Source organism: Triticum urartu, chromosome 2, assembly GCF_003073215.2.
Source record: "Triticum urartu cultivar G1812 chromosome 2, Tu2.1, whole genome shotgun sequence".
NCBI lineage: Eukaryota > Viridiplantae > Streptophyta > Magnoliopsida > Poales > Poaceae > Triticum > Triticum urartu.
In genome coordinates, this window is record NC_053023.1 from 67,746,230 (window position 1) to 67,768,333 (window position 22,104).

General features: G+C 49.6%; 3 protein-coding genes across 3 annotated transcripts; 1 reads left to right on the forward strand and 2 right to left on the reverse strand.

Annotated features, from left to right (window-relative positions):
• The first annotated feature begins 2,057 nt into the window (after positions 1-2,057).
• LOC125535818 (tyrosine-specific transport system-like) lies at positions 2,058-7,174 on the forward strand. Its single transcript, XM_048698887.1, has 14 exons — positions 2,058-2,430; positions 2,551-2,591; positions 3,062-3,154; positions 3,410-3,484; positions 3,791-3,840; positions 3,990-4,079; positions 4,426-4,482; positions 4,879-4,948; positions 5,374-5,475; positions 5,553-5,605; positions 5,866-6,013; positions 6,086-6,170; positions 6,366-6,494; positions 6,735-7,174. The coding sequence occupies exons 1-14, from the start codon at positions 2,196-2,198 to the stop codon at positions 6,923-6,925; spliced, it is 1,419 nt and encodes a 472-aa protein (XP_048554844.1). The 5' UTR covers positions 2,058-2,195; the 3' UTR covers positions 6,926-7,174.
• A 3,417-nt stretch (positions 7,175-10,591) lies between these two features.
• Positions 10,592-11,657, reverse strand: LOC125541068 (quinone-oxidoreductase QR2-like). Its single transcript, XM_048704557.1, has 2 exons — positions 11,403-11,657; positions 10,592-11,327 (listed from the first exon to the last, which is right to left on the reverse strand). Exons 1-2 carry the CDS (start codon positions 11,609-11,611, stop codon positions 10,736-10,738), a joined length of 801 nt encoding a protein of 266 aa, XP_048560514.1. The 5' UTR covers positions 11,612-11,657; the 3' UTR covers positions 10,592-10,735.
• A 2,590-nt stretch (positions 11,658-14,247) lies between these two features.
• Positions 14,248-15,215, reverse strand: LOC125535820 (quinone-oxidoreductase QR2-like). The gene is made up of 2 exons (XM_048698888.1): positions 15,062-15,215; positions 14,248-14,965 (listed from the first exon to the last, which is right to left on the reverse strand). Exons 1-2 carry the CDS (start codon positions 15,082-15,084, stop codon positions 14,374-14,376), a joined length of 615 nt encoding a protein of 204 aa, XP_048554845.1. The 5' UTR covers positions 15,085-15,215; the 3' UTR covers positions 14,248-14,373.
• Between the last annotated feature and the right edge of the window lie 6,889 nt (positions 15,216-22,104).

Genomic DNA, 22,104 nt, shown 5'->3' on the forward strand with positions numbered 1-22,104 from the left:
TACATGTAAAGGAGCTGGAACACTAGATACTTCAACTAGCACCTAAGCAGTCCTAAGCAACATTTTTCTATCACCTTCTCTTACGGTATTGCAAAGGCAGCCCTAAAGTTTAGAAAGTCAACTTAGACTTTCAAAAGAAAATATAACAACGTGTAAATCAAATATAACAGTTGGTAGGTGCAGGGAGTTGACAATGGTGATTGTAATGAATTTACCACTCATACCCAAGTTCAGGGTCTCGAGATGGTTAATAACCCTACATTATGCTACTGAGCTATATTGACATAGAGGGTTCAGCGAATACAAGAGCTAGATTGCATCTAGTACAAATGTAGGTCTTCCAAGAATGGTGGGGGGGGGGGGCATATTCCTCTGTTAAACAATCATCGATTTTCACCATGATCCTATCTCCAGCCAAACTATGTAAATAACCTCTAGTTATGATATGATCCCGGAGTTAACATGCCCATCCTTATCTCCTCCAAGCGCCTACCTTAACATGACTATGTGGGCCGCTAGAGGACCCTAGGCAATCTTTGGTCGATATGGTTTGTCCACGTTCAGACTGTGTACACCTCCAATAGTTCAGCACTATGCACCGACAATGATGTTTGCAAGAACCGTGGCTTTCCTTGAGGTGTCCGTGAGGTATTCTTCCCATCTTGAAACAAGGGTGCAAACCCAAAACTAACAAATTTTTTTCAAGAGTAGGCCTAACGAACTAGCTCCATCTTCCACAAAAAAATGAGGTGGGCTCCACTTGTCAGAGCAAGGTGGCGGTCTTCGATGTCGTGGGCTTCCTAGAGAAGTCGCCTTATATTAGTGCTGGGCCTACTAGTGTTTTGTGGCGGGATCAACAATATGACATTTTTCGCGAATATGCAAAGCTTGTGTATCATTTCATTGATAGTTATGACCGTATGAGAGAACAACAACATAGACAAGAGAGGAAGGGGGCACCACACTAGGTGTGGGAAGAGCCGAACATCGGATGCAACCTAGCACTAAACTTGCCTAGCCCGAACTCCAGCCAAGGATGATGAAGAGATGAGACACAGGACACCTAGACCGCGTCACGACCAACGTGAGGCACCTCCTTCACGGCGTCCTTGACTCTAGAACTGGCCGGATCAATGTGCCCCCACCTTAGGCGCGAAATGGGTTGCTGGACCCCAGCCAGGCTGAAGGGAGAAGCCATGGAGAAAGCGTCGACGATGATGTACATTGTACCCGGGATGCCCATGCTCTGAGAAGCAACCCAAAGCAAGCATGACATACAACATCTCTAAATTCGACACCGGGTACGCCACGAGCAACCAAGACAATACCTTCACAAAAGGGGACGATGTCGTGCTGCTGTTGCCGCCGTCCGCTCCAGTGAACTAGAACTAGGGTTTCCCTCGATGCTCGAAGAAGGGCACAAGAATGCATCAAAGAAGGGGACGACACCCATAGGTCACGCCGCTGCCATCATCGGCAAGCCTAGCAGGGATCGTCGCGGCCTATGACCGAACAAACCCAAAAGTTTGCATGACCGAACAAACCCAAAAGCCGAGCAAACTGACATTGGAGGTGGATTTGCTTCTTCTTGTTTCGAGGATATTGGAGGTGGCCCACAGACTTGAAGATCTTTGGGAGACTACTTCTTGTGCTCTAACATGGATTTGCTGGCCATGATTTTTTTTTTCATGCTTTATGTAATCAGACGTTTGACTTCGGCATTCTGACATCATTTTTTATTTTTATTTTTTTAAAATCAATTGGTGCATATCTTTTTCTGACAGATCGACCACGCTAGTGTGCATCTATAATTGGTGCAGATCGATGGTGGCTAATAAAGCTTTTTCTGTATTTTTTATGAAAAAAAATAAAATCAAACGTACCAGCAAAGCAACTGCAAGTTTGCAAACCATCGCACAACAGATCATGGATCCTTCCTTAAGCATACGCACATGCAACAACAAAAAGTTTGGGCAAGTGACAGTTCAGCTTCCTTCCTTCCACACAGAGCTGATCCACAAACACTCACACTGCCATTGCGCCACAGCACCAGAACTTTTCAGCCTGTACACCTGCGCCACACAAACCCCCACCAATAACAACCGGAAGATAACAGAAAAAGAAAAAAACCAAAAAAGCGAAAGCTCCAAGCCTACCTCTACTGAGAGGAAGAAGCGGCAGCGGCAGCCGCAGCAATGGCAGCAGCCGCTCTCCAGTGCTGCCCTCTGCTGAGCTCACCGCCGGCATCATCCATCTTGCCGCCTTCCTCTGTAAGAACACCGGCGGTTAGCAGGACAGGGGAGGCCAGGAGGAGGCTGCAGCGATGCCGCTGTTCCCAGTCTGCCGAGGGGCGATCGCCGGGTAGCTCGCCACCGCAGCTGGAGCGCCTCTTCTCCAATGTCAACCAGGCCACCATGAAGCACGAGCCTGGTAACCATGCTCAGATCATGCAGTCTGTTGCTTTGCCGAGCTTTCTTCCGCTTTTCTTTTTTTGCCTTTGGGGGTGCACCTGATGGGATTGTGTCTCTGTTTTTCGCTTGGATGTGCCAGGGAGTATCACCGGTTCCGTCTTCCTTGTGGCCGGCACAACGGTAAGTTGAAACGTAAGATTGCGTCTTCCTTCTTACCGCCTTCGATGTATCACTGGTTCCGTCTTCCTTCTTGCCGCCTTGGATGTAAAATGTAAGACCTGAAATTTTGATGTCAGATTGCGTACTAGGCTGCAGGTAAGGCTATGTTAAAATGCAATGCGCCTGTCGAGAATCACTGAAATGAGAAAAGAACACGCGACAGATGATCAGATAAAACATTGAGATAACAACCCTGTCTCATGAAACTAATATTGCAAGCCGAAAAATTCATAAAGGACTAATGCTACGCACCTGGAAGCCTCGGCAGCTTTGATACATGCTCTACCATAGCGGCCTTATTTCACACATGTTAGAAACTACTTGAAATATCCCTTTGGAGTGAACATATATTTCAGGAATAGTTCAGAGTAAGCAAAGGCATATTATGTTTACATAACTGAACTTCCTTTTCATCTACATTGATGCCATAGGTCGGGGCAGGTATCCTCGCGATCCCTGCCGTCACACAAGAAGCTGGATTCTTGGCCTCAGCAGTCACATGCGTTTTCTGCTGGACATATATGGTAATAGAATCAGAATTGACTGGGTAAACTATCAAACCCGATGTATTAGAGGTGACATGCAATCAGAGAAGCCTCTCAAAGGTAAACAAACCCTTTTGCATTGCGCGTTCTTGGATAAATTCTCATCATAAAGAATATTTATCTTCTTGTGTGTGTCACCTTGATACGGGAGGGTTTGATAGTTTCACCCAATATTTTGTCTATTTCACTTACTTGTCTACACTGACAGTTTTTGTTTGCCACCACTTTCTCCAGGTTGTAACAGGGCTGTTAGTTGCTGAAGTAAATGTCAATACAATGTGTGAACTAGGATCTGGAAGTGTCTCGCTGGTAGTTAACGTGCCATCCCATTGCTGATTTCCTGATAAAAATTTCTATTAGAGGCAACTAAAATGAATCTGCAACTAAAAAGTGGCATATGAAGTGTTTGGACATATTTTACCTGAACACAAGGTCCATCTATTAAGACTGGCAAAAGATAGAGAATCATACACACTCCAAATATGAGAAAGTACTCAATAACTGGTGGGGTGTTGCATCTAGCCATCTATGATATGTATTTCGTTCCTTGTATATTTTCTATCTTGCTTGGTTTGAAAGTAGCGAGCATGCTCTCTGAAGGCGCATTTTTTCCAGGTTTCAATGGCCAAGCGTACTCTAGGGACAGCTGGAGTAAGAACAGTTTGGTATGATAAATTCAATACGGCTGAGGTTTATTTATGTATAAGACCTCCAAATCGTAATTGGGATTCATAAGCCTATGTAATGACACTCAGTTACAAGCTCATATTTTTGGACTGGAGAAATTCTGACCATAATTTCTATGTGCCTGCAGCTTTTCATATTTGTTTATACATTATGCACTTCTTGTTGCGTATGTGGCACGCTCTTCAGAGATCTTAACGAACTCACTGGGCATTCCATTGTATGACCTCTTTCCTTGATCTTCACTTTCAATATTCATTTTCTCAATCTTTGTCGTAACAATGTTGTATCCCTCTTACTAGTCGTGTATAGCACTCTAGTGTCTATCATATGTTTGACCCTTGTGTTATAACCCCGGAAAAACAAAATATCAAGAACTTGCATTATGTGATAAATAACTGCTACGGAAACTACACTAGTTGGTACTTCTACAATTCACATAAATATTTTCAAGCATGCAGGTTCTACTTAGCAGTTACTAAGGGTCATTAGTCATCACCATACATTTCAGTCACCATTCAATAATTTCTTTTCATCAGCCATTGATGACATGAGTATGTTTACAGATGGGAGAGTGCCACCCTGTTTTCACTGGCTTTTGGTGGACTATGTTACTTCGGAAGGTAACTGAAAAATGTTACCGCATCATATTATGTGATACACTTCCTGTAATAGCAAAAAAACAATGACCAAGCAGATATCTCCTTTTCCGAGTTCTCTGCTGCTTAACTTCAGGGTTCACTGCAAAATATTTCTATGTTATGGGAGCTCCTGACCACGTCCAGTGTAGCTTCAAGACTACTACTTCTTACTTTTTTGACCATTAAGGGTTAACTTCATTCTCGATTTCAAAACAAATGCACATATCAATAGTAAGGTTCTCAAAAGATGGACAGTTTGCTACTTACAAATATTTATTATATAATTTTTTGTCCTGATGTCCACAATTACTTAGGCAATTTATCATATAACATGGTAGAGATTATAAGTACCAAAACTAATCTTCTCGATGGCTGCAGTCAGCGAGTCATTGGTGCCGTGAATGGTTTTTTGGTGTTCAGTATCATAGCATCCTTCACACTTCTTGTGGTAAGTGTTGTTTTACATTAATCCATCATAAATATTTGGAACCTTGATAATCCTAGGCTCCTAGAAGTTGACAAAGAGAATGAAACATGACTGCATTTCCTGAAATAACTTAGGACCTACTAATTTTGGTTGCAAAATATCCTATTAGTGAGATAAAATTCTAAGATAGTCCAACTCTGCACATACAGTGAGCTACGTGAGTGCAAGTGTGTAGATCCAAAATCCAATATGCTTACAGATAAACAGGTCCTGTTTGATAGGAAATATTGCTACTCTTTTAGTATTCAGTAATGGTACGAGTAGAGAGAAAAACTCATGTCCGCTGACAAAGATAACATGAGCAAACCACTAGGAAATTTATTTCGCGTAAGGAATATCCTACAAACAGAGTGTAGACGCTGAACAAATGGATGTAACCTTCACAGGTGGTGGCAAGTGGAAACATACAGTGGAGTTCTCTTCTCGAAACGAATTTTGCTGCTGCTCCCCAAAGTATACCAATAATTGCTCTTTCATTTGTATATCAGGTAATCTTGTATTCTTGCTTACCATATTCACTTCAAAAAATTATTCTTGGCATTTGACTGAGTATTTTCCTGAACAGAATGTAGTTCCTGTTCTCTGCACAAATTTGGAGGGAGACCTGTCAAAAGTAAGGTAAGGTTGTGAAGATAAATCTGACACTACCTGCATAAGTACAGCAGTTGTGACTTGTGACATTAAAAAGAGATATACAGTGTTTTCAGACTTGCAACAACAGAACAATATGTGCCTTCTTTCGAGAAAACACAAGATCTTGAAGAACAAGAAAAAATTCTCATTAAAAAGGGGCAGACATATTTATGTTGGACCGATCACGCCACTATCTTAAGTTGGTGACTTCCAGAGGCATATGACAATCTTACTGAATCTTGCAGGAAGGCCATTGTATTAGGTACTGCCATACCCCTTGCTCTGTTTCTCGTATGGGATGCTGTCATCCTGGGGACAATCCCGGGGTTTGCAGAAAGTGGGGCTATTACTGATCCGTTACAACAACTTAGGTCAAGCAATGGTACAGTGGGGGTAAGTATTTTCAAGATGTTCTTACGATGTGCTATAAATTGGGATTGATTTGACACACCTTCTTGTTTGCAGCCTATTGTTGAGGCATTCTCATTTCTGGCAATAGGCACATCATACATCGGATTTGTTCTGGGACTCACAGACTTCATCGCAGACTGTAAGTATCTTCTTCAGTCCAGACTCCAGAGCAATCATATTTTTAAGCTAGGAAGAGGTCTAGAGTAGAACCTGGCCAATTTTATGTGAGATAGACATGAAGGTAGCAAAACAGTAGCCAGATTTCTGGGACTGCAGCCTACTGTTATTAATTCACTATCCTTCTCTTTTTTGCCTCTTCTATAAAACTTTGCAGTGCTCAAACTACCAAGTGGACAGAACAAACCTCTGACATACCTTGTAACTTTGTTCCCTCCGCTTGTTCTGTCACTGCTTGATCCAGAGATATTTTTCAAGGCATTGGACTTTGCAGGAACTTATGGAGGTAAGGATGCTTTTACAGTGTCTCTAATCCCAAGGAGAAATACCTGTCTCCTTGCAGGCTGCAGCCACAAAATAATATACTGATACAGAAATGCAGAACATTCATATGGATTGCTTTCATCTACTGCAGTAACCTTTTGTGAATAGGAAGTGCAGAATATTCGTATGGTTTACTGATTGTGGAAATATTATATTTGTTACTTGAAGGAATGAAACTGACCCTTGCATGTATTCTTTTCAGTTCTAGTACTCTTTGGAGTTTTCCCTGCAGCTATGTCTTGGTCAGAGAGATACTCAAATGACTTGGAAGCTCCTATATCCCCTATAGTCCCAGGAGGAAAATTAACCCTCTCATTTGTTATGGGGGGTGCCTTGCTTGTAATATTTTCAGAGGTTTTCAAGGACATAATGCAGTTACAAGGACTACATTGACAATCATGATGTGCAAAGCTCCACTACTGATGCTTCTGCAGATTTTTGTGCAATGTTGCTAATAAGAGGTATTAACACATCCAAAAGAGAATAGTAGCCTTTCTTAACCCCTTCGGCAGTTTCATCAAGATATTCTTGTTTTTTTTTTGAGAAATGTCAAGTTGAGTTGTGTTGTAAATATTTACCATATACCACTTTTTCTAGTATATATTTATCAATAGGGTCCTCTCCTACTGCTACTTTACATAATGCTACGCGTGAGTTGTATAACCTAAGTATTCTTTATTTATTTTTATCGAATTTAAACTGAAAAACAAGAACTTCTAAAGTTTCAAGAGACCCGCAACAATAGTAAATTCAAGAAAAATAGTGTTGAAAATAGTTCCTTGTCCTCATCAATATTTTTTCACATGTGTGCAAATGAACAACTGAACGATTTCATTAGTTCGTTTAGAGTTCATGATGTTCCTTGACTTATTCAGGTCTGTTATCAAGAATTTTGAACTTATCCCCAGACTACACACGTTGACTCACACAACTGTGCATCATCATATCCTACTAAAGAGTAAACAGGAATTAGCAAGCAGAAACTCACACTGAGAAAGACATACTGTATACCACTGCCACTGTGCTAGTGATTCTCTTCTACCAAAAATTATTGCAAGAACAAGTTCCCCCTCTAAAATGATGGAACCTGGCTCTATCACGAACCACAATTTCCCGTTGATAAATCTTGGACACTAGCTTAGCAAACTTGTGGCAATCCATACAAAAGCGAAGATTTTTGACAATTCTGATTGTAGCATCTGGAGGTCCTCCAATGAGCCCAAACGCTATTGCAAGCTTCTCACTGTGATGTCCAACCGCCTGCTCTTTCTCTTCATCTTCAATGTCATAGAACACCTCAGTGGTCTCTGTGACATGACCTTGCTGTTGCATCCTTCCACCAATCTCGATCAGTTTTGCATGAATGTCATCATATGATGGATGTGACTTGTCACCTGAAATGAATTCATGGATGGAACCATCCATCTCAACCGAGCTGCAGCCAGGAATCTTCTCGATCCCCTTGCTTCTCATGGTCCTCCGAACATCTTCAACACCACTCCATCTCCCTACTGCAGCATAGAGATTGGACAGGAGCACATGGTCTCCACTGCAGGTCGCTTCCATTTCAGTTATGACAATTTCGGCCATCTTGACATTCTTGTGGAGCCGGCATCCACCAAGCAATGCCCTCCAGATGACAACATCTGGCTTCATTGGCATCTCTGTAATGAGCTTGTGTGCCTCTTGTAGATGACCAGACCGGGCAAGGAGATCAACCATGCACGCATAATGCTCAAGGATTAACCCTATGCCATACTTCTTGGAGATCATGTTGAAATGCTCCCTACCTGCATCCACAGATCCACCATGGCTGCATGCCAAGAGGACTCCTACAAAGGTCACTTCATCCGGAACCACTCTTCCATCAAGCTCCATTTGGCGAAACATGTCCAACGCCATCGCTGAGTAGCCATTCATGGCCAAGCCATTGATCATGGCATTCCAGGTACACGTGTTCCTCGCCCTCAGGCCGGTGAACACCTCCAGCGCAAGCTCCACAGCGCCACACTTGGCATACATGTCAACAAGCGCCGTCCCCAGGAACTCGTCCCACCGGAGCCTGTTCTTCTCTACGAACACATGGACCCACTTCCCCGTCTCCAACGCACCGGCGCTCGCGCAGGCTGACAGCGCGCTGACAACCGTCCCGCGGTTGGGCGCGAACCCTTCCTCCATCATCCGCCCGAAGAGACAGAGGGCCTCGACGGGCTGCCTGTTCCCGATGTGCCCAGAGATCATGGCGTTCCACGAGACCAGGTCCCTCTCCGGCATCTTCTGGAAGACGCGCCTCGCCGACCCGACATCCCCGGCACGGCAGAGCCCGGCGACCATCGACGTCCACGTGACGGGCGTCGGCGCCGGGACCTGCTCAAAGAGTCGGCACGCTGACGCGACGTCGCCGGACACCGCGTAGCCGTGGATCATGGAGTTGAAGGAGACGGTGTCCTGGCGCGGCATTTCGTCGAACACCCTGCGCGCGTCGGCGACTCGCCTCGTGGCGCAGTAGCCCTGGATGAAGCCATTGGTGATGCGCGTGTGGGCGAGGAACCCGAGCTTGATGTAGACGGCGTGGAGGCTGGGGAGGCGGCGGGAGGAGGCGGAGGCGGAGGCGGCGGCGGCTTTGAGGAGGGAGAGGAAGGTGTGCTGGTTCAGGCGGGAGAGCTGCATGCGTACGCGTTTGCTACTGGCTTCTAGGAGTAGTTCATGGTGTGTGAGGCCTTGAGATTTTATGGCTAGCTTGTTTCGGAAAGGAAATTCAGAAAATGCAAGAACATGAAACCAAGTGGATTATGTTTGAAGTATAATTGCCTCAGTTATCGATTCAATATTAACTTTTTACAGTTTGTGACACATGTCTTGTGAACACTCATATTTTTTTTGATTTTTTTAAGGAAAATGATCATAATCATCTTGCCGATTCTACGCCAACCACGCGTGGATTAGTCCCACCCATCGTATGTTTTAGGATTTTGCAACATCCCTCATGTTTGTGAAACACGAGGAATGTTACAGTGACAACACAACAATGCGACGATGCGGGAAAACAATTTCTACAACATAACGTCTATTACAAAAAAAAATCCGCAACAATACCCTTATTGCAAAAAAAAATATCTGTAAACACAACCTATGTTACAAATGTCTTATGCAACATGATGCATGTTGCAAAAAGTTTCACAACAAAACCTATGTTGCAAAAGTAAGAAAAATGAAGAATGGCCCTCGACGCTACGGCTCGCGAGGCGGCGGATCTTTTAAGACGCGTAGCACACCCCTTTTCTAAAACACTTAAATATAATTTTTGACAAATAATAGCACCTGATATTCTCCCGTAATATGGTATAAGAACGAAGAGGCATACGTTCAAAACCAATTCCGGTCAAATAGTGGTGGTCTGGCTTCTCTCCCTTCCTCCTCTCTCTAATAACAACACCGACTTTCAGAACATACACATTATTTATTCGCGGACTGGTCCACGGATACAGATACAAGAGCAGACCATCCAATTATATTCCTTAAACGCTCGCCTCTGTTTTTTTAAGTACCCAACACTCAAAATAATTATAAAAATAGCCAATTCATTCACAAATAACCTGTAGATATCCCTAGAACAACAATAGTTTCAATGTAAATATTACATCTGAGATAACTGAATGTTTAGTAAATTTTTTGAATTTATCAGTTTCAAATTCAATGATACTTGAATTAGACGGAACAAGTCCTCTCACACACTGTTGCCCTTGAGCTTCATCAAACAATATACTCCCTCCATCTGAAAATACTTGTCCTAAAAATGGTTGTATCTAGACTTATTTTAATTATAGATATATTCATTTTTAACCATTTCTAAGACAAGTATTTCCGGACGAAGGAAGTATAAATGTAAATGGCCTCCCTTCATCCCGTGGTATAGCACGGCAGCTCGTCCGGACTATATAACATGACAATTATCAAGTTGCAATATTAAGTAAATCAGTGAATTGACCAACATGAACCGTGACACATGCACCATTTCTTCGACGATGTTGCCATGAACCAGCGCTGTCACCATCCACAGCAGGAACCCGAACTCACCCATGTGCATTATTATTCTTTCGAAACAAGATATAAAAGCCAGTAAGAGTGTAGTAATTGCTAAATAAACAAATTGTGCAACTGGAAATCATCCACACACGTTGTGCAATCCCGAGCAGTTCAAGTTCAGACGGCGTTGAGCTTCTTGGCGATGCCGGCGAAGTACTTCCCCTGGTGCGCCGCCAAAGCGAGCTCGGCGTCGCTGGGCGTCCTGCCGCCATCTTTGCCGGCGAAGGTGCCGGATCCGTACGGGCTGCCGCCCTTGACCTCGTCCATGGCGAACATGCCGGCGCCGTGCGTGTAGCCGACGGGCACGAAGAGCATGCCGTGGTGCGTCAGCTGCGTGATGGCCGTGAGGGCCGTGGTCTCCTGGCCGCCACCCTGCGTACCTGTGGCGAGGAAGATGCCCGCGGGCTTGCCGGCGAGGGAGCCCTCCTGCCAGAGGCGGCCGGTGGAGTCAAAGAAGGCTTTCATCTGCGCCGCCATCATGCCGAACCGCGTCGGGAAGCCGAACAGGATGCCGTCGGCCTCGGCCAGCTGGGACGCCGTTATGACTGGGTGGTCCTCGCGCCCCGGCGCCGCGTGCATCTTCCCCAGCACCTCCTCCGGCAGCGTCTCCGGCACCCGCCAGACGGTGACCTCGACACCGGGGACGGTGTCGGCGCCTTTCTTGATCTCCTCCGCGAGCGTGGCGACGTGTCCCCATGTCGAGTAGTACCTGAATCATACAGAGTAATAATCAAATCATCGAGCTAACCAGCCGGAAGAAGAGCAAGCAGAGGCGGAGCATTACACGATGTAGATCTTGGTCGCCATTGCCGATCGGCTAGCTGCAGAACTCTGCTGTGAAAAACTGATTTGGTTTGGAAATTGCTTTGCTTCCTCTTGCAGTGTAGGTAGCTGGTGAAGAAAGAAGGCGGGCAGGCTCCCGTATTTGTAGGGGGAATTGGAGCCTTGAAGATTGTTAATTTGAGACGACCTTGTATGTACTGTAGTCTGCATTCTCGCAGATTAAGAAGGTTCTTGAAGAAGGTATCTGATCCTCGCCCGGGGCTCCCGTATGAGCCTTGTCATCTTCTGTACTAGCGCTGTATAAAAAAGTGTGGTCAAACTCTAAGAACGGCCAGGAAGATAGCGAGGGTGGACCTGATCATACCCTGGGCCGGGCCGGGTTTCGGGCCAGGCTTTGCAAAGCCCGAGGCGAAAACCCCAAGCCCGAGCCGCCCGATACACATGAACAGTGGGGTTTAAAATAAAATGATTGTTTTCAGGGTATAAAAAAATATATTATACCTATATATCGAATAAAATATGTAATTGGTTTTTTGAGCTTTCGAGCCGGGCTTCGGGTGGAAAAGTTGAGCCCAAGCCTGGCCCAAATGTCAAGCTTTCTTCGACGATGTTGCAACGAACCGCCGCTGCTACATCATCAACAGCAGGAACCAGAACTCGGTCAGGACGATTGGCGCATTATCACCATCTACAATGCCATCGCCATCGACTCCCGATTGTCCAACCTGGTGAGGAAGAAGTACACCGCAATGCGAGACAAGGGTCGAGCCCATGATAGGTGCCCCCGAGAGCTAAATCCGCACCGGCCGGAGAAACCATGTTTTGAGCACAAGTGTTCCCTCGAAACAGGCTTTCGTCGGGGAAATACTCTTTGACTCCTGGGTGTATATACACCTCATATGAAAAAAAAAGTCAAAAAAGCTTAGAAGTTTTTTTAGAATAAACTTGACTTTACTTTACACTAGTATGTAAATTTTTCACGAATAAAAAACTAATGTTGACTTCATGGCAAAAAATTTATTGCTATTATAGGTCACTATTCACATTATTTTGGTAGAATTTTCTTTCTAAAAGAAGTCAAGGGAGGGTTTACTTTTTCTGGGATTTTTTTACAAGTATAATAGAAGGTCGAGTTTATTTCAACAATTTTTTTGAATTTTTTGACTTTTTATTTAATTACTAAATACTTTTCCATATAAGGTGTATATACACCCATAGACCAAAAGTCCCCTCCCTTTCCTCCCTCTATATATAAAGCCACAACCAAACCAGTCGAATAATACAAGATGGTGATGTAACCTTTATAGAATGTCGATCCCAAGATACATGCACAAACACACACGCCTACGCAACCGAAAGTAAACATAAGAAGAACTGAGAACAACACCACACTACGCCCTAAAACACCTAAGCTCCACAACAATGCCTTCGGGAGGGAGAACGACGCTAAGCATCATCGCTGCCGAGTCCAGAATGGACAAAGGTCTTCACCCGAAACTCTGACTCGGAGAGGAGCATCATGTCTACGTCTTCAGAAAGAGAGTGGCGTCCGTGTGCGTCGTCGCCGTTGGCGCCAAAGCGCAAAGCTTTCGCTTGGCAGCTCTCCCATGCCACCACGAGGTGTTCACTTTCGCTTGACAGCTCTCCTGTGCCACCACGAGGTCTTCAGAACAAGCACAGCGAGTTCAGATCCCCATGTCCAGATCAGGGTGACGCAACTAACAGTGATAGAAAGCGTGCCCGAGCCACCCGCTGCTACACCTTCCACTGCCCACACGACCAAGGGGTAAAGCCGCCACCACCACCGCCATGGTGCCCACCAGAGAGCCACCCATGTGGTCCGCCTTCTGGAGCCGCCGCCGAGGCATCCATGTCTGGGACACCAACAACCATCCACATCATGGTGCAACAACCACAGAAGGAAGAGTAAAAGGCATCTCCTTTTCCTCCCCAACCCGGCATGAGTCACTAAGTCTGGGTCAATGCCTCCACGGTGGGAAGCGTCCACACCCGTGTCCCCAGCTAGTCCCAACGGACCGGGGGGACATAATCCCGTGACTACCGACGGTCGTCGACCAGCAAAACTCACAAGACGCCATGCCCGTGGATGTCAACGTCGACACTGCCCAGACCATGCCCAACCTTGCCTACCCGGAGTGAGAGCCCCGCCCCACCTCGGGCCCATATCTGGTGTGCCCAAGCGTGAACCCTAGGCCATGGACACCTCCGCCGCATGGACAATCCGCACGCCGCCAGACTGGATCCAAGAAAAGGAAAACCGCCACCACCACCCGCACGCCGCTGCCAAACGGTAACCGCCACCACCGCCAGCACACTGATGACCCGTGCATCCACCTGGAGCCCCAAAACGACCAGAGCAGGGTCGAACCCTAGCCAGGTGCAGACGGCATGGATACTAGCATCGAACCGCCACCGTGGGAACCCCCGCGCCGCCCGCAACACAGGTGGCCAGATCTGGCCGAGCCAAGTCAAGCCGGCACAGCCACCATGGGAGCTCCACGCGTGCAACCCTCCACACCTTGGCCAGTCGCTGTAGGGAGCAGCACGTCCACAAACCCGCCACCAGCCACCGCGCCGCCGCGCCCTGCCGCCAGTGCGCCACCACCGCTCGATGGAGAAAACCCCATGCTTGCATCTGTAGAAGAGGTCTCGCCGCCGTCGACGCCGACCGGGCTTTGCCCTGCGGCTGCGAGGAGGGGGAGAGAAAGGAGGGTGCCTACGCCGGCGTCGTGAGGGTTGGCCCTCCCGGTCGCCACACCGGAGCAGCGGGAGGTGGGCCGGGAAAAGTCGGGGACTTCGAACCTCTATTGACCCATGAACACAAATGTTCCCAACGTGCTCGCATTATTATTCTTTCCAGACAAGATATAGATACCAGTATGGTGTAGTAATTGCTAAGTAAACAAATTTTGCTCCAAGTTGACACGCTGACGCCATGTGACGTGAGCGGTTCAGACGGCCTTCAGCTTCTTGGCGATGCCAGCGAAGTACTTCCCCTGGTGCGCCCCCAAGGCGAGCTCGGCATCGGTGGGCGTCCTGCTGCCATCAGCGCCGGCGAAGGTGCCGGCTCCGTACGGGCTGCCGCCCTTGACCTCGTCCATGGCGAACATGCCGGCGCCGTGCGTGTAGCCGACGGGCACGAAGATCATTCCGTGGTGCGTCAGCTGCGTCACGGCCGTGAGGGCCGTGGTCTCCTGGCCGCCGCCCTGCGTGCCCGTGGCGAAGAAGACGCCCGCGGGCTTGCCGGCGAGGGACCCCTCTTGCCAGAGGCCGCCGGTGGAGTCGAAGAAGGCCTTCATCTGCGCCGCCATCATGCCGAACCGCGTCGGGAAGCCGAACAGCACGCCGTCGGCCTCGGCCAGCTGCCGCGCCGTTATGACGGGGTGGTCCTCGCGCCCCGGCGCCGCGTGCATCTTCCCCAGCACCTCCTCCGGCAACGTCTCCGGCACCCGCCAGACTGTGACCTCGACGTCAGGGACGGAGTCGGCGCCTTTCTTGATCTCCTCCGCGAGCGTGGCGACGTGCCCCCATGTCGAGTAGTACCTGAATCGATGCAGACAATAACAATCAAATCATCGAGCTAACCAGCCGCAAGACGAGTGAGCGGAGCAGAGCAGCGGCGGAGGCGCGGAGCATTACACGATGTAGATCTTGGTCGCCATTGCCGATCGGCTAGCTACAGGATTCTGCTGTTTGAAACTGATTTGCTTTGGAAATTGCTTTGATTTGCTTCCTCTTGCAGTGTAGGTGGCTGGTGAAGAAAGAAGCCGGGCAGGCCCCCGTATTTGTAGGGGGAGATGGAGCCTTGAAGATTGTTAATTCGGAAGTACTGTGCGGCCGAAACTCATTGGCCGATCAACAGACGATGCTTCATCTTATCTTGACGTCCTTGCAGTCGCGTTCTTGCAGATTATTTAAAACGGTTCCTGAAGAAAGAAGCTGATCCGATCATCACCAGGGGCTGCTATAAGTCTTGTCACCTTGTGTAGTGGGTATAAAAAAGTGTGTCAAACTCTGATGGACGTGGGGTATACTACGTGGTCATGGCGTCGACACTGACGTACTACGTATGTAGATATGTATCGCCATGGTGGATGCTTTTCTCCCGGAAGAACGGCGATGGAGTCAGCGAGGTCGAAAGAAAAAGAATAGGCAGATATAGAATCGAAAATACACGTTGCGACATGGTGCCATGCGAGGATTATATGCATACTTGAAACCCCTCGGATAGTTTTAGGAGTTATGGTGTATTTTACTCTTTTCCAATCCTAAACTTTCACATGTGCATGTCCATTAACTCCGTAAATGATCCTTCATCCGTGTAGCATCACTCTTTGCTTAATCGCTATGAGTGTGATTAGGTTTCAGTTGACTGAGACTTAACAAAGTCTCAATCAAATAACAGAACATACAAAAAGGAAGAAAGAAAAAATAAAATAAAATTACACGGATCTCCACATATATATATAGGCAGCTAGTTTGGTTTCAACTACCGCACCTTCGACACATACCGAGCTAAGCAGTTAACACGCCCCATCAGATTAACGATCAACCCCCTACAGAAGAAGATTAGTATGTTTTTAATGTAATTTTATTTTGTATTGCTCGTTTTACCTTCAGATGTCTATTCTTTGTACTGACTTTTGTTTTCTTCGATATTAATCAGATCTAAGATACTCTCTAGTTGTATTTATTAAAAAAGTAAATAAACCAAGCTACGTACTGATACGTTAGTTAGCCGGCCGAAGCACACTGCCGGACCTAGAATCGCTAGGATGCCAAAATAGTGCAATCATAATAATCCTAGCAAACAATTCTCACAACATTAAGTTGTGAGACAACTTACTAATGTCTAGTGGAAGAAGATGGATCTCAGTGACTCACTATAATCTTGGATGGGCGCATGACAACACACCACAAGTTCTCATCGCGTGTAAAAATGGCCCCTGCATCAACTGTAAAAATGAAAACCCAGGCCCCTGGATCAAGTGTAAAAATGGCCACCGACAGGACGACCCGCTGTCCCCCTATTTCTTCATCATCGTCACCGATCTGCTTCAATGCTTAATCCTGCAGGCTTTCTCTTTAAACCAACGCTGCCGCCCGATCTACACAGAGCGCCTCCTCTACTGTGCTTCAGTACGCCGACGACACCCTAATCATAGCCCATGCCTCTCACCAAACCGCGACAACCCTCAATGATATCCTAGACAGGTTTATCGTTGCTATCGGTCTTACAATCAACTTTCACAAAACCACATTCGTATTCATCAACACGGATACGCACACTTGCCAAAACATCGCCTCCACTTTCGGCTGTGAACTCTCATCCTTCCCGCAAATTTATCCCGGACTCCCTCTCTCCCACATATGCCTACCATCCTCCGCTTTTGAACCGATCATCATGCGCTCCCTAAAATACATCTCCGGTTGGGCGGCAAAACTCCTTTCCCGCGGGGCAAGACTAACGGTTATCTCCTCTACTCTCGATGCCCTTGCCACTCACTTCATGTCCATTTTTAGGTTCCCCAAGAAGGAAATCAAACAAAAGATTAGACGCCATCTAAAGATCCTTCTTGGCTGCCGAAGAAACCTGCTCCAGAGCTAAGTGCCTTATCGCTTGGAAAAATGTTTGCAAACTCAAAACTGTGCGGGGAGGAGGGAGGGGGACTAGGCATCAAAAACCTTCTTCTCCAAAACAATTGCCTCCTCATGAAATTTTCTTTTAAACTTCTCAAAAACGTGACCTGCCTTGGGTGAATTGGTTCTTCCAACACTACTCTCTTGACTTCAAAATTAAACCCCACAACCCCTCCTACCTTTGGAAAATCGTAAAAGCATAACTTTGCTACCTCCGCACAATCTCTTTTGTCATTACCAACAATGGCACCTCCACCTTCTTCTGCTTTGACACTTGGCTGCTTCCAACTCCGCTCGTAGACAGCTAGCCACACCTTGTCTCCCACTCCACCTCACCCCTCGGTACTGGTATCACAAGTCATGCAAAATGGTTTACTCACTACTTTGCGGAGCCACCTAACCAATGTTGCTTCTGTAGAGCCTGTGTCTGTTTTGTCTTTGTTGCAGGATGTTACCACCAGCGATGCGCCTGACAACAGGTTCCTCACCCACGGTTCACGGACAGTGACCTGACACGCCTCGAATATTCAATTCCACAATCAGATACTTCAAGTTATAAACCTCGAATCCATACTATTACATGGAACGTAAACCTAATCTTAAGCGGAGCTCGTCTTGCTCCGTCGTGCCCATGTCCGGCGGCCGGTTGCGCCCCCCGGAGTGTTGGTCCAGTCGTCGGCGAGGTGGAGCAGGACATGGGACATGCACCGTCTCAAGAGAGTTGAGGCGCTGCCATCTCCCATGCCCTACTCTTCCTTGTCGGAAACCAGAACCTTGACTGTGCCGGTGGACGTGAGATCAATGATGGATTCGTCCTGGGAGGAACCGGTGCTATCCATCACGACGCGGTTGCGGCGCCCGGAGAATGGGACTCCGCCTTGCCAACGTCCACTAGCGTGAGGGCTGTCGTCGTCTCCCACGCCCGTTGCCTCGCCCGACGGGCACGTCACGCCATATTTGCGTCTGACGACGCCCATGCGCTCCCCTCCACCTCGGCACGCCAACGAAGGGGTTGCGCATCCGCCACCATGTTCGGACGCAAGATGGGCCACTGCCTCAGTGAGGCAACGACAACACACCTTGCGGCGAATCCATGCGCCATTTGGGTGGACGCAATGGATTCCTGACGGAAGGAGTCCGAGCGTTGTCCTCGGACGGCCTCCTCCCAGGAGTGGGGAGCGCAAGCCGGAACACGGGGCCGCGTGGGATGAGCTCATGGTCAACCGATCTAGAGGTATAGGACTCGGATCTACTTCCCGCCATGCTGGAGAAGGCCGAAGATCACCAGACAGGAGCTTGGGTGGCGGAGTGGAGTGGAAGGGAGTGGAGTGCCTAGGGTTTGGTTCGACGAGCGGATGAGCTCGAATACATGTAGGGTCGGGTGGGCCAGCGTAGGCCAGGTCCGACATGGCGGCGCGCCCGAGCCTCCACATATCCGCCCTCATTTAATGTTGACCAGCTCGCGGCGTTTGAGTTCAATTTAAGGCGTTTGTCTCGGTCAGGTTTTTTTGACCGGTCATTGGCCGGGCCGTCCGCCCAGACGTATGAGGGGGTTTAGCATCTACAGCCGAGCGCCTCAAATCCTCCTCAAATGGTCGGGCAGGACGCCCGGTCACTGACCGATCATATTTTTTTGACCCAGACGGACGCCTCAAATGGGCCTCAAACGCCACCGGCGCCCCTCATATCCAGCCCAAATATGGGACAGATATGGGGGCGCCCGGGCATTCCTGCCACGTCGGACCCGACCCATGCTGGCCCACCTGACCCCACATATATTCGTCCCATCCACTCGCTGGAGCAAACCCTAGCCACTTCATTCTAGTTCCCTCCGCCATCTGAGCTCACCTCCTATGAGTTCTGGCCTTATCCGGCATGGCAGGTAGCAGATCGGACTCCGACCACTCCGGATCTGTCGATTGGGGCGTCATCCTGTGCGGGTTGGAGGAGGCAATAGCAGTCCGCTCCGCACTCAGCCGCTCCCGGGAGAACAACGCCCGACCGACGGACGGATCCGTCTGCCGCGACGCCATAGTGTCGGCTCACCGGGCGCTCGGGTCCTCTGGTGCTGGATCCTCGCGGTCCCGGCAGTCGGAACACCTCCCCTTCCCCATCACCGGTCGGGCATACTATGAGTCACATCGGGAACGGGCAACTCGCCGTGGGAAGGAGAGGATAAGGACCGTTGAGGCCCGTATTGTGGCGGAAATGGCAGCGGCGGAGGAGGCTGATGCGTCGGTGTGGGCAACCGCAGAGGAGGAAGCCATCCGCGACCGCATTGTGAAGAAACGACAGCGGAGGAACATGCGCGCCCTCGACCGAGAGCAGAATCGGGCGGTCTGTGCCATGGCCGGACTGCCACCGAAGAAGGAGAAGGAGGACAACGTCGACGAGGACAGCTCAGGCAACGAGCAGATCCGGCTCGATCCATACTGTGTCTTCGACCGGTATTTCCGTGAGAAGGACGGCAAGAGCAGACATGGGTGGATTCCACCATAGCCAAACATGCCAAATTTTGGTCGTCTGATGGCATGTTTAGTCAGTAATGATGGAGTAGCCGGATGATGTGTATGCATCGACGTAGTTGCATGAGTTTGTATGAATTTGAGATATGATAACTGAGGTGTCCGGATGTGAATTACATTATTCAAGGGGTGCTCGATCAGTGCCCGCGGACGCGTCTGGGCGCGTTCGTGGGCATTTGAGGGGCCGGAATTGTCAAGTCCGGTTGTAGACGCTCTAAGGCCAACTCCACCGCGCGACCCCATCCCGTCCGGCTCCGTCCGTTTGGGGTAAAACGAACAAATCAGACAGCCCAGCGCACGACGGCCTGAACCCATCTGGTCAGTTTTATGTCCGGGCCGACCCATTTCGAGCGCAATCATGCGCCGGGTTTGGGTCGCGGCGGACAGCAAGCAGACGCGATGCTCGTCCGCGTCGGGGCCGCGTGGCAGGCGCCACCTACCTCCCACCCGCCAACATCAATGCGCACGCACGGCCGGCCCCACTTGTCATCCGCCCAGGCGCACAGTCGCCGTCCTTCTTAAATGGGGAGGCTGTGGACCGATCGTCGTCCACACTTCCCACTTCCAGCCCGCTGCCTCCTCGAACCCCGACACCCCAAAACTCTAGCCTCTCCCCGTCCTCGAGCTCACCCGCCGGCCACCTCGCAACCATGGGGTTCTGGAACCACGACCGCAAGGAGAAGCACGACCGCGAGGCCGGCTCCTCCTCGGGATGCCACCACGGCTCCGTGAAAGAGGAGGTCGCTTCGCTGTCGCGTCGGGCCCCCGCGCCTGCCCCGTTCAGCATCGCTCATAGGGCCGCCGGCGAGCGCGACCGGCAATACCTGGGCGTGGACGTATGCCGGCGGTATTGGGAGACGCGGACGTCGGTCCAGTGGAGCGACGTCCACCTCCCCAACAACTGGCACATCTTCGTCGATCGGGTCCCGATCCCGCCGGTCCCGATGAGCGATCATGCGCACCGCGATGAGATCGTGCGCCGACGCTGCCTCCTCCCCGGCGACCTCTGCTACGATGAAAGGTACGCCCCTGACTCCGTGCTCTGGGACACGTGGCTCCAGGATGAGCACGACGTGCGGCGCGCTTCCTACTTCGCCGGCACAGTGTCGGGGCCGCGGCGGCCACGTCAGTAGGTGCGCGGGGCGTACGCGGGTGCGCGGCCTCACGCGCGCCCACGCCGTCGCCATCCCCATCTCCATCGCCACCTCCACCTCCTCGCATGACAGCGGAGGAGGAGGCCCGGCTCATGCGACGTGTCATGGAGGACTCCATGAACACGCACGATGAGCGCCAATGGCCGGGCCTCAAGGAAAAGATGGCCCTATCTGTGGCCGGCGACATCGGCATCCCCGAGCTGGAGATGGCAAGGGCGGAGGAGGTGGCGGAGGAGGAGCCGGTGGCCGTGATCCACCCGGCCCTGGTTGGGTAGCACTGGAGCTGGTCGTGCTCGGCTGAGATGGCCGACGCCGTGGGGGTCGCGAACTGGTGCCCCACGCCGTCGCGGTCACCGGAGCGGGACGCGTCACCACGGGAGGAGGTGGTGCAGGCACCTCCCGCCTTCCAGCCCGTCCCCGTCTACCACGCACCACTGGCCCATCTCTGGACGCCGCCGGACTACGTCGACCTCGTCAGCGACGACGGCGACACCGATGGCCACTGAAGAAGGCGACGGCATCGACGGGCACGGCAGAAGCGCGCGGGCGGCGACCGTTTTTATTTTGTTTTTTATGTTAATTATGGCAATGTGAACCATGAAACTAGGCCGTTCTGTGGCCGTGAACCCAAACTTATGTTTTATGTTTTTTTATTTGCGTTTATTTACTTTTTTAGGCATTTTATATAAGTTTTTTTAATCACGTCCATCCCGAACATGATTTGGAATGCGGTCGCGCGTTGGGCACACCCACGACCAAACGAACAGAAGCGAACATGGGCGAACTCATTGCCGCCCCAAACGGACAAAATCCGGCCAAACCGGACGTCCGTTTAGGATCGTGCGGTGGAGTAGGCCTAAGGCCACTTCCAACAAAGTGCATCGAAATGGACACACGAACACGTTTGGACGTGTCATCCGACAACGAATCGGGGGCCGACATCTAACCTTTTGCACGAAATGTCCGTGCACATTTCAAAACTAAACTTTAAAAACTGAACTTAAACTACGCTAGGTATCTTTTTTTTTGAATGTTAAACTACGCTAGGTATCGAACGGTGATCTTGTAGGCATGCACTCCAGGGCTGTCGGCACCGCCGCGGTCGTCCATGTTGTCATCGCCGTGGCTGCCGGCCCTGCCGCTATTGTCGCCGTCGTCCTTCCAGCACCGGACGACCGTCAAGGATTCGCGACAACCATGATCAGTGGCCGCCGTGCGCTCGTGGCGTAGCCAACCGACGTCACGCAAACGATTGGCCACGTCCGGCTTGCGGTGATGGTCGGGCGCAAAGTCCAGTCCACGCCGCCCGCCCTTGGCCTTTGGCCTTGTCATTGCCAGCTATTGAAAGGGCGTGGTCAGACTT

What these genes read in the sequence shown, in the direction of transcription:
- LOC125535818 (XM_048698887.1), top strand. Translation starts at nt 2,196, where the DNA reads ATGGCAGCAGCCGCTCTCCAGTGCTGCCCTCTGCTGAGCTCACCGCCG. An exon ending in AACTCACTGGGCATTCCATT is followed by an intron (nt 4,080 to 4,425) that starts GTATGACCTCTT and finishes GTATGTTTACAG; the next exon opens with ATGGGAGAGTGCCACCCTGT. An exon ending in GGACTATGTTACTTCGGAAG is followed by an intron (nt 4,483 to 4,878) that starts GTAACTGAAAAA and finishes CGATGGCTGCAG; the next exon opens with TCAGCGAGTCATTGGTGCCG.
- LOC125541068 (XM_048704557.1), bottom strand. Translation starts at nt 11,611, where the DNA reads ATGCAGACTACAGTACATACAAGGTCGTCTCAAATTAACAATCTTCAA. An exon ending in GCGACCAAGATCTACATCGT is followed by an intron (nt 11,328 to 11,402) that starts GTAATGCTCCGC and finishes TGTATGATTCAG; the next exon opens with GTACTACTCGACATGGGGAC.
- LOC125535820 (XM_048698888.1), bottom strand. Translation starts at nt 15,084, where the DNA reads ATGGCGACCAAGATCTACATCGT. An exon ending in GCGACCAAGATCTACATCGT is followed by an intron (nt 14,966 to 15,061) that starts GTAATGCTCCGC and finishes GCATCGATTCAG; the next exon opens with GTACTACTCGACATGGGGGC.